Here is a 12,979-nt window from a genome sequence, read left to right on the forward strand (position 1 = left end):
AGGTTTGATCGCAGGAACGCATGCTTCTGCAATAATATATTTAATAATAAAACATATTTGTAAGGAATGCTAAAATCCTGAAACAATTCAAACGAACGCAGGCATTGTGTTGTTATTTAGTGGAAATGAAATCTTCTTGTCTGTGACCTGAAATATTGTTTGTGAGATTGCTTTACATAATTTCACCGTGTAGAAATATTATACCTGCTGTTTTAATGTCAACATGCTGTACATTTTTACATTTTTTAAATAAACCGATTAAACTTCAAATCTGACCGACAAATTAAGATCTGCTTTTACTCTCTGGTGAGAGATATAAACACTGAATAATAATAATAATAATAATAATAATAATAATAATAATAAGAGGAAGAAGAAGAAGAATCTTTATTTATACAGCATTTTTAAATTTTTGAACGCAAAATGAAAGACACCAAATGATTTACAATAAATAATTCTAAAAACAAAAGCATTAATGTTGCATAAATGAGCACTATTGGTACTGGTAATTTCATTTGATCTCGTCTTTTATATAAAGCATAAGAGATTTGAATGACCTCTGTGTACGAAATGTGCTATAGGAATAAACTTTAATAATAAACTTAATGATTTTTTTATTCTAAATTCTACACAGACAATGTTAAAGGTGTAAAAGCGTGATCATGTTTTTATGATGATCGTGATGCATGATTTAAATTACATTTGAATTGAATAAAAATTCATGATTAGCATGGCAATTAGCTATATAATCCACTATACATACATGGGGGGGGGGATTAAAAATAATTCTAAAATGGCACAACATCGTTAATATTTATATCATAACAATTGATATGTTTTGTATTGTTATTGTTTAAAGTTATTTGTATTATAACATTTAATAACTGTACAGAATGCTAACTAAAAAGAAATCGAATCTTGAAATCCACACAGCCCTCTCTTATCCACCACCAATAGGACCTAACCCCGCCCACTTCTGGTCATGTGACCGTTTCAAGATGGCCGCGCCCTTGCTCTTGGAGGCGTAAATAAAAAAAAAACGCTCCTTGTAGGACATGTAGTGCACTGTGTAGGGTGGTTAAAACGATTATTTCATACCCCATGTAGTGCACATGTAGGGGTTAGGGATATATATTTAGGATACGGCCGTGTTTTAGGAGCGAGTTTAAGTAGTTAAAATCGTTGTTGAGTAGATCTTTTCGGCCAGCTTTGCACGATGGATGAAGACGATCATATCCTGTGAGTTTATTTATCATCCTGAGGGAGAGTTGTAACGTGTTAAGTTTGTCTCTGTGTGAATTTGATGGACATAAGTGCACGTCTAGAGATGATGAATGGTTTTTGTAGAGCTCAGGGCACATCCTGTGGGATCAGTCACGTGACAGCCTTATTATTATTATTATTATTATTATTATTATTATTATTATTATTATTATTATTATTGAGATCGTGTCTTTAATAGTAATGCTCAGAAGGATATCCTTCCTTTCCTCACCAGCCCAAACAAGTTAACTGTATAACTGTCAAGTCTGGGCATGAATTCTACAAGATCAGGGTATAAATAATGAGTTTTTATCCCATTAGATATTAAAACAATGCCTCTGACAATGAAGAGCACTATTCCTCGTACGTTAGATCTGATCAGGCCTTTCAGAGTGAAGAATTTGCTTATATCCATGTCTGATGTGTTTTAGTTTGATCTGTTAGATAGGTACTCTAATAATGAGAATAAAGAGCTCTATTTGTAGTAAGTGATACCTGATCGTGCCTGCCGTGTGGCTTGAGGAGTTGAACCGTTATTTCTGAGTCGTAAGGAGGTCTTATCTGCTCTCTCCACCTTTCCCTTGTAAAGACAGTTGTTCATGATTACAATAAGAAGAGGGAGAGGCCGCTGAACTGGGAGATGATAACAACCCTCTCGCTGCGTTGTCGGAGTCGAGGGTTCGAGTCATGCACCTTTTCTAATAGCACTGCTTCCCTTCACAGCCCCAAAGACTTTCCCGAGCTGAAAAACGACACGTTTTTGCGAGCAGCCCGAGGTGAAGAGGTCGAGCATGTTCCAGTGTGGTGCATGCGGCAAGCGGGACGTTACCTGCCAGGTACGCTCGTGTACCGGAATAAAAGCATAGCAGGTTCCATGTTGATGTCAGTGTTGTTAGACTGTCCTGTCTGTATACTGTCCTAGCTGTCGCTTTCTTTACAGCCTTGTGAACAGTCTGTACCGGTTACCACAGAATTCCAGGATCCATTATAACTTGCTCGTGCTCATCTACCAGACCTTACAGAGAGGCCAGAGAAGCTGCTGAATATATTTCTGAATTCAGGACTAAGCTATAGTAAACAGAGGGACTGTGTATGTGCTGTCTGTGTCCCTACGCTTTAGAATAATCTCCCCCGTTACCTCACATTAGCTCATCAGATTCAGTGAAGATCTTTTAAGAAATGTCTTAATACCCCGTACATTATTAGTGCAGTATGTTTTCTTATATCGTGTCATACAGATGTCTTGGGTACTTTTATGTATTGTTTTTTAGTAAGACGTGCGATGGATTGTAACAGGTTTAAAAAAAAGTGCTACACGAGTAAAGATTTGTTACTTATTTTGCATTATTACTTGTTTTCTTATTAACTAACCGACTGACTGAGTAACATATTAACTAACTTGCTTTACTTCACTCACTTCTTTGCTAACTAACTATCTAAATTGTTTACTTACTAACTTGCTTACATGCAGCTAACTTCCTATCTGTCTTAAAACTTTACTCCCTTATTAACTTGCCTACTTACTAACATGCTTGCTTAATAACTTACCGTCTGACTTACCCGTTTATTAACTTACATATGTGCTGACTTACGTATTAACTTGCTTACTAACTAACTAACCTGCTTACATACTAACTAATTTACTTATTTACATACTTAGTAGCTACATTACTCTCTACATTACTAACATACCTACTTCCTAACTTCTTTGCTAACTAACACTCAATTGTTTACTTACTAACTTACTATCTGTCTTAATTTTCCCCCTTGTTAACTTGCCTCCTTACTAACATGCTTGCTTAATAACGTCTGACTTACCCACTTACATATCTACTAACCTACTTATTTACATACTTACTTATTAACTTGTTTACTAAGTAACTAACCTGCTTACTTACTTACTCACTTACTTGTGTATGAACTAACTAACATACATGTTTAATTATTTACTCACTAACTTGCCTACTAAGTAATTAACTAACCTGCTTACTTACTAAGGTACTAACTATTTAACTTATTTACATACTTACTTGCTAAATTATTTATTAGCAAGCTTACTAACTTGATAACTGACTAGATTTTGTCCGAGTCCGAGATTTTGTCAGTTTATTAGCTGAAATCATCGTGTAGATGTACAATTACTGACTGTAGCCCATCTGTTACTCTGCAAAAATGTATTGGCACCCCTTTCCTAAAGGAGTAAATGGAGCAGATATTATTTTGATGGTGTTGTTATTCTCAGTACAGCAGTGATACTAATGTGTGTGTGTGTGCGTGCTGTATGGATACATACATATACGCACACAGTGACAATTTAAAAATATGTCTGTACTTGGCAGAGTTCAGGGAATTCAGAGCGGGGAAGGACTTTTTTGAGACGTGCCGCTCCCCGGAGGACTGCTGTGAGCTCACGCTGCAGGTCAGCAACTTTAACACACCTAAAACCCGAAACTGTGACGGAGTCTCGGAGGTAAATCAGTAAAACGTCTTATTTGTCCTGTAGCCGCTGAGACGATTCCCATTCGACGCCGCAATCATCTTCTCGGACATCCTGGTGGTGCCGCAGGTGAGAAGTTGCTTACCTTAAATGTTTACTTAAAAACAGAAATCAAGTTAAAACCTAATTTCTCAGCACAGTTTTAATGATTAAGTTAAATGTACAATAATGCAATGTAAATATATGAACAGTTTGTTGAATTCAGTTCGGTGCAGCTGAGTATGTGTGTGTGTGTGTGTGTGTGTGTGTCTAGGCTCTGGGTATGGATGTCCAGATGGTAGCAGGAAAAGGTCCGACATTTCCAGAGCCCCTGAAAGAGCCAGATGACTTGCAGAGACTTCGGTCCAAAGTGGACGTGGCGTCCGAGCTGGGCTACGTGTTCAGGGCCATCACGCTGACTCGGCACAAACTGGAAGGCAAAGTTCCTCTCATCGGCTTCAGCGGAGCACCGGTGAGTGGACGAGGGTTAAATCCACTGTCCCAGTGTGTGATCAATAGTTTTTGCATTTCTTTAATGACAACACAAAATCTGCAAAGTCGGGGCGATGGGACGACGTGATGTGGGTGGAGGAAAAAAAATAGGCAAGCAGTCAAACACATGGGACTGGAGGTTGTGGGTGTGTGATGTAATCGGTTATCACGATTTTCTTTCACACGAGGATATCGTTATAATTCTTTTCGTCCCGTATTTCACCCAGCACTATAAGTGTGAGAAAATACTGAAATGGTTTCTGAAGACTCCGTTTTCTTCTCCCACGTGCAGTGGACTCTGATGTCCTACATGATTGAAGGCGGAGGCTCCACCACCCACTCGAAGGCAAAGCGATGGTTATACAGACACCCCGAGGCCAGTCATGCACTCCTCAAACGCCTCACTGACGTTATCGTGGACTATCTGCTGGGCCAGGTCAAAGCCGGCGCTCAGGTGAGAGTTTTTCACGTGAAACACGTGCGCTTCCTATATACAGCTCCAGGGTCCATAAGTATTTGGACAGCGACATTAAAAAAAAAAAAAAAAAAAGACTAATATTTTAAACAATATTTTTGTTTAACCCCTTGCATTAAAGCTGAAAGTCTACACTTCAATCACTTCTTGACTCCTTCATTTTAAACCCATCGTGGTGGTTTACAGAGGCAAAATTACGAATATTGTGTCGATGTCCATATACTTATGGTCCGGTCTGTATAGGTGAACTTTTGAGCTGTGGATAATAATTATTAAACAGAGGTCACACTGGACTTTTACTGTTGTTTACTGTTTTGTTTTCTTCGACCTTGCTTTCTCGAACATGGCTGCTAGGATATTCTTGCACCTGTGAAGAAATGATGATCTGTGTGTGTTTGTCCTTCAGGCCCTGCAGGTGTTTGAATCCCACGCCGGCTGTCTGGGCCCGGTGGAGTTTAAAGTGTTCGCTCTGCCGTACCTCAGGGACATCGCACGCAGAGTAAAGGACAGGCTGAAGGAGTCAGGATTGGATAACGTCCCCATGGTGGGTGGTGAAGCGTCTTCGGTCTTCAGTTTACCCTGAGTGTAAAAGCAGATTAGCTCAGACATGATCTGTGTCTGACGTCCACTCCCTTAGTATTATCCAAACCGAACAGAGCAGGATGAGATCCCTTTTGCGTCTGGTTCCTCTCAACGTTTCTTTGTCATGTCATCTCGGGCAGTTTTTCCTCACCACCGTCTTGCTCATTCGTGATCTAGATCTATGTCCGGATTTCTCAAACTGTAATAAAAGCGCTATACAAATACAACCGAAGAGAATCGAATGCTTAAATGATCCAACCCGTGCTTCAGAAGACACTTGGCAAGTCTAAAACTGTGCCATGTTCACTACATAGTGCGACATTCTGGAGCTGAAGATTACTCGCACTCGTTTAGCGAATTCCCAGAGTTAATAGAAGACAGAATACCCATAATGCACTTTGCCATTTGGGGGGGGAAAAAAGAAGTAGGGCACCATTTAGACACAGCAGGTTGTTTGGCTTGGGAAATTTCATCTGTAGCCAGATTATTCACTTTAACGAGGCCAACATCAACGGTTTAAAAAATGTTTACGGTCTTGTGAGCCAGCTGAAAACAAGAAGGCATGACTGTGGTCTTTTGGGTCGGTTTTAAAAATGGAGGCGCTGCTAATTATTAAGTAGGGGTCACACCGGAGGTTTGCCTCAATGTTTTCTTACTTTAGCATGGTGCACATCTCGAGGGGGAAAAAAAACCCCAAAAAACATAAGCAGTACGTTTTTTTTTTTGTGGTGATTTATTTAAAAAATTTTTCATATTTTCTTAGTCAGAAGGTTGGCTCTTGTGAAACTTGCTGCACTTGCTAATCCTCACCACTAGGTGTCTGTATTGGTTAAATGTTGGGTTTCAGTTTACTAACCGTGCCCTGTTTTCCTTTGGATCAGATTGTATTTGCGAAGGACGGCCATTACGCTCTGGAGGACCTCTCCCAGTCCCACTATGAGGTGGTGGGCTTAGATTGGACCATTGACCCTTGCGTGGCACGGTGAGTCCCCCCTGCATCATGGTACATCTCAGTCCTTTTTCTGTTTCCCCTAAATATTGTGCTGGAGTTCATACCCGTGTGCGTGTGCGTGCGTGTGTGTGTGTGTGTGTGTGTGTTTCACAGGCAGAGGACTGGTGGGAAAGTCAGTCTGCAAGGGAACATGGACCCCTGTGCACTGTATGCTACTAAGGTAAACTCTGTTAGGAACACATCTTCTGACGATCACAGCTTTATCAGCACACAAAGTTTTCCAGTGAAGGTGCAGATTGGATTTGTAACATCTTTATTTATTTAAATTCAGTCCTAAATTCCGAGCCCGATCCTGGATATTCGGGCGGGGGGGGGGGGTTTCCACCTGTTTGGAAAAAATGAGTCTCGCCGCCATTTCATACAGACGAAATATATTAAATATATTAAAGCCAATGTATTGCATAAACTTGCACACTGATATTATGTCTGAAAAGAACCTATTCAGTGAGAGGTTTCTGTGTGGTCTGTTTTTCAATGTGGGGTGCCAACACTTTTAGTTCGAATTCAACGTGCTGTACTGACACACGTGTATATGTCAGCATCCATTCGCATTAGAACTGAAGGACGTGGTTTAGCAGGTACAATTATCCAGTAGTGATGTGTCATTTGTAAATGAGTCGACTCCTTGAGTCATATATTTGAGTCAGCTCTTTTAGGTGAACGCTGAGACTTTTTTTTTAAAAAATGGCAATTCCATTACTGTTGTAATGACTTATACGTGCAACTTGTATGATGGAGACTAGAAGCTTCTATTACGTCTTAGCCGCATTAGCCTCATAGCTCTAGTGCTAATCTAAAAAGCAAATTTTAGATACTGAACATGTCTTGGCTAATGAACCATGTTTAGTGTTTTTTTTTTTATTGCACTGTTTTGGTTAATAAGCATGCTCAGACCTAGACATGTCTGAAGAAACACACAATATAAACCTGTGTGTGTGTGTGTGTGTGTGTGTGTGTGTGTGTGTGTGTGTGTGTTTGTTTAGGAGTGCATTTCTGAGATCGTAAAGACGATGGTGGAGGCGTTCGGCACCAGGGGCTACATCGCGAATCTCGGCCACGGTTTGTACCCTGACATGGATCCCGAGAGTGTGGGCGCGTTTGTGGAGGCCGTGCACACACACTCCCGCCGGCTGCTCAACCACAAATAAGTTGGAGTCCATCTGAGCAGAGACGACAAGAGACATCAGAACCACACACTGCTATTCCAGGCCTGTTTAAAAGGAAAAAAAAAATCAGTAGTGATGTAGGATGATCATCGAGGTTACATCGTATTGTAGAGTTTTGTTGACTGATATGTGATTTGTAATCATGACTGAAAAAAAAAAAAAACATGTAAAAAGCAGAAATGAAGAGAGTTTTTATTCATATGTGTATAAAATGGGTTTCTATTCAACCAAATAAAGAGAGATCTTCATGGAAATCCAAGAGCACAGGCTTAAATAAAACGGTTCTGGGGACGATAAAACTTCCACACTATTACCACAAATGTAACTGATCAGTCAAGCCAGTTTGCTGTCTGTATCATCCAAAAAACGTCTCCGCCTCAAACCCCATTCCCTGATGTGTTTTAGCACACAGTGCGATCCTTTAATCTATAAACATGAACAAAACGACACTGTGTAGTTTAAAACCATTGAAATAGACTTCCGTGTCTTGTAAGAGAAACTAATCTAATCTAATCCTAGCTCCAGTGCAGAAGTAAACAAGCCAACACTCGTACGTGGTGAATCTGGAGGCTATCCCAGGAATACTGGGCATGAGGCAGGAACACATCCTGGATGAGACTCCAGTCCTTCGCAGGACACTGTGTGAACACATGTTCTTACAACAATTTAACGTAACACCAATCCAAGTACACCGGCATGTTTGTGGGAGGTTGGAGGAAACCGGAGAACCTGGAGGAAACCCATAGGAACATTGGAGGAACATGGGAAACTTCATACAGATCAGACGTGAGATCGAGATCAAACCGGGAACCACGGAGCTGTGAGGCGGCAACTCAACGTGCTACACTAACATGCCTCCCATGATGCTGTTTTAGTGCATAGTGATCATTTGAAAATAATTTAGATGGGTTTTTTTTTTTCAGATTAGGCTAACAGAGGGTTAGCCGTGTTTGACCAGAACAATCAAACATGCCTGGTACATTAAAATCCCAGTGGAAGCTTTTCCCTAAGGCGCGTAAACACCTGAGAAAACGCTAATCCTCAAATCCAGGTGTTTTCATTTTATGAGATGGATCTCCACAACACATCATGTGACCTCTTAGAGGAGATGTTAATCCTGCCGGGGTGGGGGTTATCTGAACAAATGGAACCTGCAATCCCTAACACGTTTCAATCATGTTCAAGATTTGTGTGTTGACTCTCGTCGGAATCTGCTTGTTTTTTGTCCTTCTCGCGAATCGTGTTTGTTTTTCATATCCTTGATTGCCACTGGTGCACAAAGCCAACGCGAACAGGCTGCATCTCATTCTCTAGGTGTCTATTGGCTCTGAACAAACATCTCAACTGTACACAATGGGGATGGAAAACACACACTCATACGGCCATTGTGTGTGAAATGGTAGGCAGCTGCGGCTTGTCCACACGGCATGCTGTTGTCCTTGATTGTAAAAAAAAAAAAAAAAAAAAAATGCTGCAGTCAATTTGCTGATTAGCGCCGTAGTATTTCTAGGCCTTGTCACTCCAAAGGGCGCAGCTGGGATTTGGGAAGCTGGGATGTACCTCATCACTTCGAGACACACACATACACATACACGTTATGAATTACCTCAAGGGGCTCCTGACATTATTTTTAATTGCAACAATGAATCCACACTCAGAAAAGCTCGATTCCCCAAGGTCTCCTTTAAGGACCCATGAGGAGAATAAGTGAGAGAGAAAGACAGAGGGGGGGGGAGGTTGTGGGGGTTCAGTCGCAATCTCTCAGCGAATCAGCGGGCCTGAAAATCCAATCTGCTGCAGCAGACACCATGCTGTACATCACTTGTCAGGCCCTGGCACTATCGGTGCTTCATCAGACGCAGAGGGCTTGGCCTGGGATCGATTCGAAATATTAGGCAGCATAGGGACGGTGAGGTGGAGTTTGGACGTGTCCTCATGGGCTCGACCGCAAAATAGAGCTCGGAGGAAGGAGTGACAGGTCCTTAAAGTCATGAGCGATGGTGAGAAACAGAGCAGCTTGGCGGTTTTGCCTCTGTGGATAAACAATATTCCATAACGCTTTGAGCTCCTTGAGTTATAGGTGGCTGTTTGTTTCTACAGTCCATACAATTCTTGTTTTCAGATACAGTTGCAATCAAAATTATTCAACCCCAATTGCAAATAAGGTTTATTATCAAAATTGACAGACTTTCAGCTGTTTGAAATGAACAAATCAAACAAGCGATTGAAACAGTTCGACACAACGGATGCTTCAAGCGGTTTCCCCAAATTCAACTGAAAATGCAACTTATAATGACTTCTCCAGTCTCGATATTATTCTCCCCCTTCATGGCGAGCATCTTTATACTTAGTAGACACCCTTTTGCTGTTATGACCTGCTGCAAACGAGGTGCACATCTTCTGGCAGCGTTCCTGAGGAATCTTCTCCCGTTCCTCGTGAGCAATGGCCTCCAGTTCAGTAATATTCTTGGGTTTGCGTGCTGCATCCTCCTTCTTCAAATCCCACCAGAGATTTTCGATGGGGTTCGAGTCAGGTGACTGCGATGGCCGTGTAGAATCTTGAAGGACTTCTGCAACCAAGCCTTGCTGGAATTTGAGGTACGCTTTGGGTCATTGCCCTGTTGGAAGGTCCAATGATGCTCAAGCTTCAGCTTCCTCACAGACGGCATAACGTTTTCTCCTAGGATTTCCTGATACTTCAGTGAATCCATCTCACCTTCCACACGCTGCAGGTTTCCAGTGCCAGAGGATGCAAAGCAGCCGCAGAGCATCACCGAGCCTCCACCATGCTCGACTGTGGACAGAGTGTTCTTTCTTCATTCTTCTTCCTCCAGACATACCGCTGATCCATCGTGCTGAAAAGTTCCGGTCTTGTTTCATCGCTCCACAGAACAGATCCCAAAACTTCTGTGGATTATTTATATGATTTTGAGCGACTTTTCTTGTGCTTTTGGGTCAGGAGTGGTGAACGTCTCGGAGTTCCTGCATGGAAACCTTCTGCGTTTAGTACGCTCCTTACTGTGCTCACTGAAATCTCAGTGCCTATTGCCACCAAGTCTTGCTGCAGGTCTTTTACATTCACGCGAGGGTTTTTCACAACCTGCCTTCTCTTAAATCTTCCCCATCCAGGTGTTTTGTGTATTTTCTACCCCTATCCAGTTCAGGTATTTCATGTGTTCCAGCTCAAGCACACCTGCTGCAACTAATGAAGCCTTTGATTAGTTGCATCAGGTGTGCTTCAGACAACACCTGTTTCAGACGTGTTTTTTTCCACGTCTTCTCCCAACATGTCAGTTCTGCTAAATCGGCAGGCTGAGGAGAAACATGGTTGGCCCCATCTATATTTCAGCTTGTGATTGTCGATCGTTTATTCAGCGGCCCTCGTACGACCCAACACCCACTGGTTCAGGACTCTGTGATGAATGGAGTACAAGCAGGTCTGGAGACTGGATCTCCATCATTCCTGTGTGAGATCTCTCCAGCTTCAAAACAACACCGTACAAGAACTGTACACGTGTTCTGCAAGAGCATCTCGATGCGGCTTTGTATCATCGGCGTTTCATTTTTAAGAACAGCTTGTGGATTACTGAAGTTAAAAAAAAAAGACTTTTGGATGGCTGATTTTGTTTATATAGAAACATAAAGAATCAGTAGGAATCCTTCTCAAGAGTAACTCAGTTGTGTTACTTTTAACATAAAATCCTGACTAAAATAAATGCCTATACCTTTTGATTTCAGTATTAATTCACGTAGGACTGTATATGTTTCTATAAAGCTGCTTTATGACAAAAAAAAAAAAAAAACACCACAAAACAACAAAAACTACGTTGTACAAATACAACTGAATTAACTTAATTTGAAGATTATTAAGAAAGCGCGCGGTTCAAGTCTCGAGAGCAGTGTCGCTAAGCAGCGCTAGGTAATAACTGAACGATTTAGCGAGTTAGCACGTCATTTACACGAGCAACGTAAAGGCGGAATCACACTGGAGATGAAACAAAACAGTCGAGAATATCGACATTTCCTTCAGATGTGTTGGTAAATTACTAAGAAAACGTGCCATACGGCGCGAATTTCACTACATCACATTTAGCATCGACCGCTAACCCTAACGCTAAAGAGCGCCGCCATGTTGAAAGACCTCAACTCAATTGTGAACTATACACACACCCACACCTGGTCAAAAGTTTAAACACACTCATTCTTTATTTTAATTTTTTTCCCCCCTACATTTTAGAATAATAATAAAAAAGTCAAAATTCTGGAGTAACACAAATGGAACTATGGGAATTATGTTGTGATAAAAAAAATAAAATTAAAAAAAAAAATCGAAATAAATCTAAATAATTTAGTGTTTTAGCATCTTCAAAGTCGACACCCTTTTTTGCCAAGAATTTACAAAAATATATTTTCTCAACCAATTTCTCGATGAATCTCCCCGAGATGCTTTTTAAACGGTATTGAAGGAGTTCACACCTATTCCGAACGCTTATCGGCTGCTTTCCGGAATATTTCTCTCCGAGTCGTCCGTTGAAAAAAACGTTAGTTTTGTAATGAAAGAAACGAATATGTCGGCGTAATTATATTTTTGTCTACGACACCGATTTCAAAACATTTAAAATCATACACCTTCAGATCAAAAGGTTTTTAAGATCATGAGAAACATTTCAGTCTCCAAAGTGTCCCCAAACTTTTGACTGGTAATTATATATATATATATATATATATATATATATATATAAAAAATTTATTCCACAGTATAGATGACCTCAAAGTATCTTTACTACAGTAACATTCCCTGGACAATCCCTGGACGAAGCACTGGGAATCATATCAGGTATTCTCTCATTTATATGGAGTGTTTAAAGTTAGCAATAAAGCTAATATACTAAGTAATACTGAAATCATTATACTGTACAAATAATTTACAAAAATGGTCATAGTCAGCAGTTAATCAAGAAAGAGCTAGTGCTCAGGGACTTGCTGGTATCGTAATGTAAATAAAAAAAAAAAAAAAAAGAAGTGTGATATGAAACTAACCAGATGAATTTCTCTCTCTCACTGTGTGTTTTTGAAATTAATAAAACAATAAAATGCAGCTCGTCACGTTACCAGGAAACCTTAAAACGTCTTCCATCTTGAAGACTCTCCCAGAAGAACATTACCCTCGATTGATACAAAATGCCGAAACTGGAGACTCCTTCCGTAAGTGGTAAACAAACGTCCTCGCAGAAAAGCGTCAAATCATCGACGAGGCTCAGATAACGTAGCACATCCACCAGCGACGCCCCTGTGAAAGAGCTGTCACTATAGAAACGAGAACATATGAATCGAACGAGTGAATCGATATAAACCCGAGATTTGATTTACAGCCCCCCCTACTGTCAGAGCTGCTTTTCTAGAAAATGAAAGCAACACCTCCTGACCAAACAGATTCAAGAATTCAACATGTAACCACCACCGCTATTCTGATCAAATGATCGTCCGTAGGACCGAGCTCTTCCGTCAGATCA

The 12,979-nt window shown here is 40.8% G+C and overlaps 1 protein-coding gene across 1 annotated transcript; it reads left to right on the forward strand.

Annotated features, from left to right (window-relative positions):
- Window positions 1-897: 897 nt before the first annotated feature.
- Window positions 898-7,720, forward strand: urod (uroporphyrinogen decarboxylase). Its single transcript, XM_053652005.1, has 10 exons — window positions 898-1,239; window positions 1,987-2,099; window positions 3,603-3,682; window positions 3,767-3,829; window positions 4,014-4,211; window positions 4,524-4,685; window positions 5,113-5,250; window positions 6,170-6,270; window positions 6,394-6,460; window positions 7,284-7,720. Exons 1-10 carry the CDS (start codon window positions 1,217-1,219, stop codon window positions 7,446-7,448), a joined length of 1,110 nt encoding a protein of 369 aa, XP_053507980.1. The 5' UTR covers window positions 898-1,216; the 3' UTR covers window positions 7,449-7,720.
- Window positions 7,721-12,979: the final 5,259 nt, after the last annotated feature.

Source organism: Ictalurus furcatus, chromosome 20 (genome assembly GCF_023375685.1).
Source record: "Ictalurus furcatus strain D&B chromosome 20, Billie_1.0, whole genome shotgun sequence".
In the NCBI taxonomy this organism is placed as follows: Eukaryota; Metazoa; Chordata; class Actinopteri; order Siluriformes; family Ictaluridae; genus Ictalurus; species Ictalurus furcatus.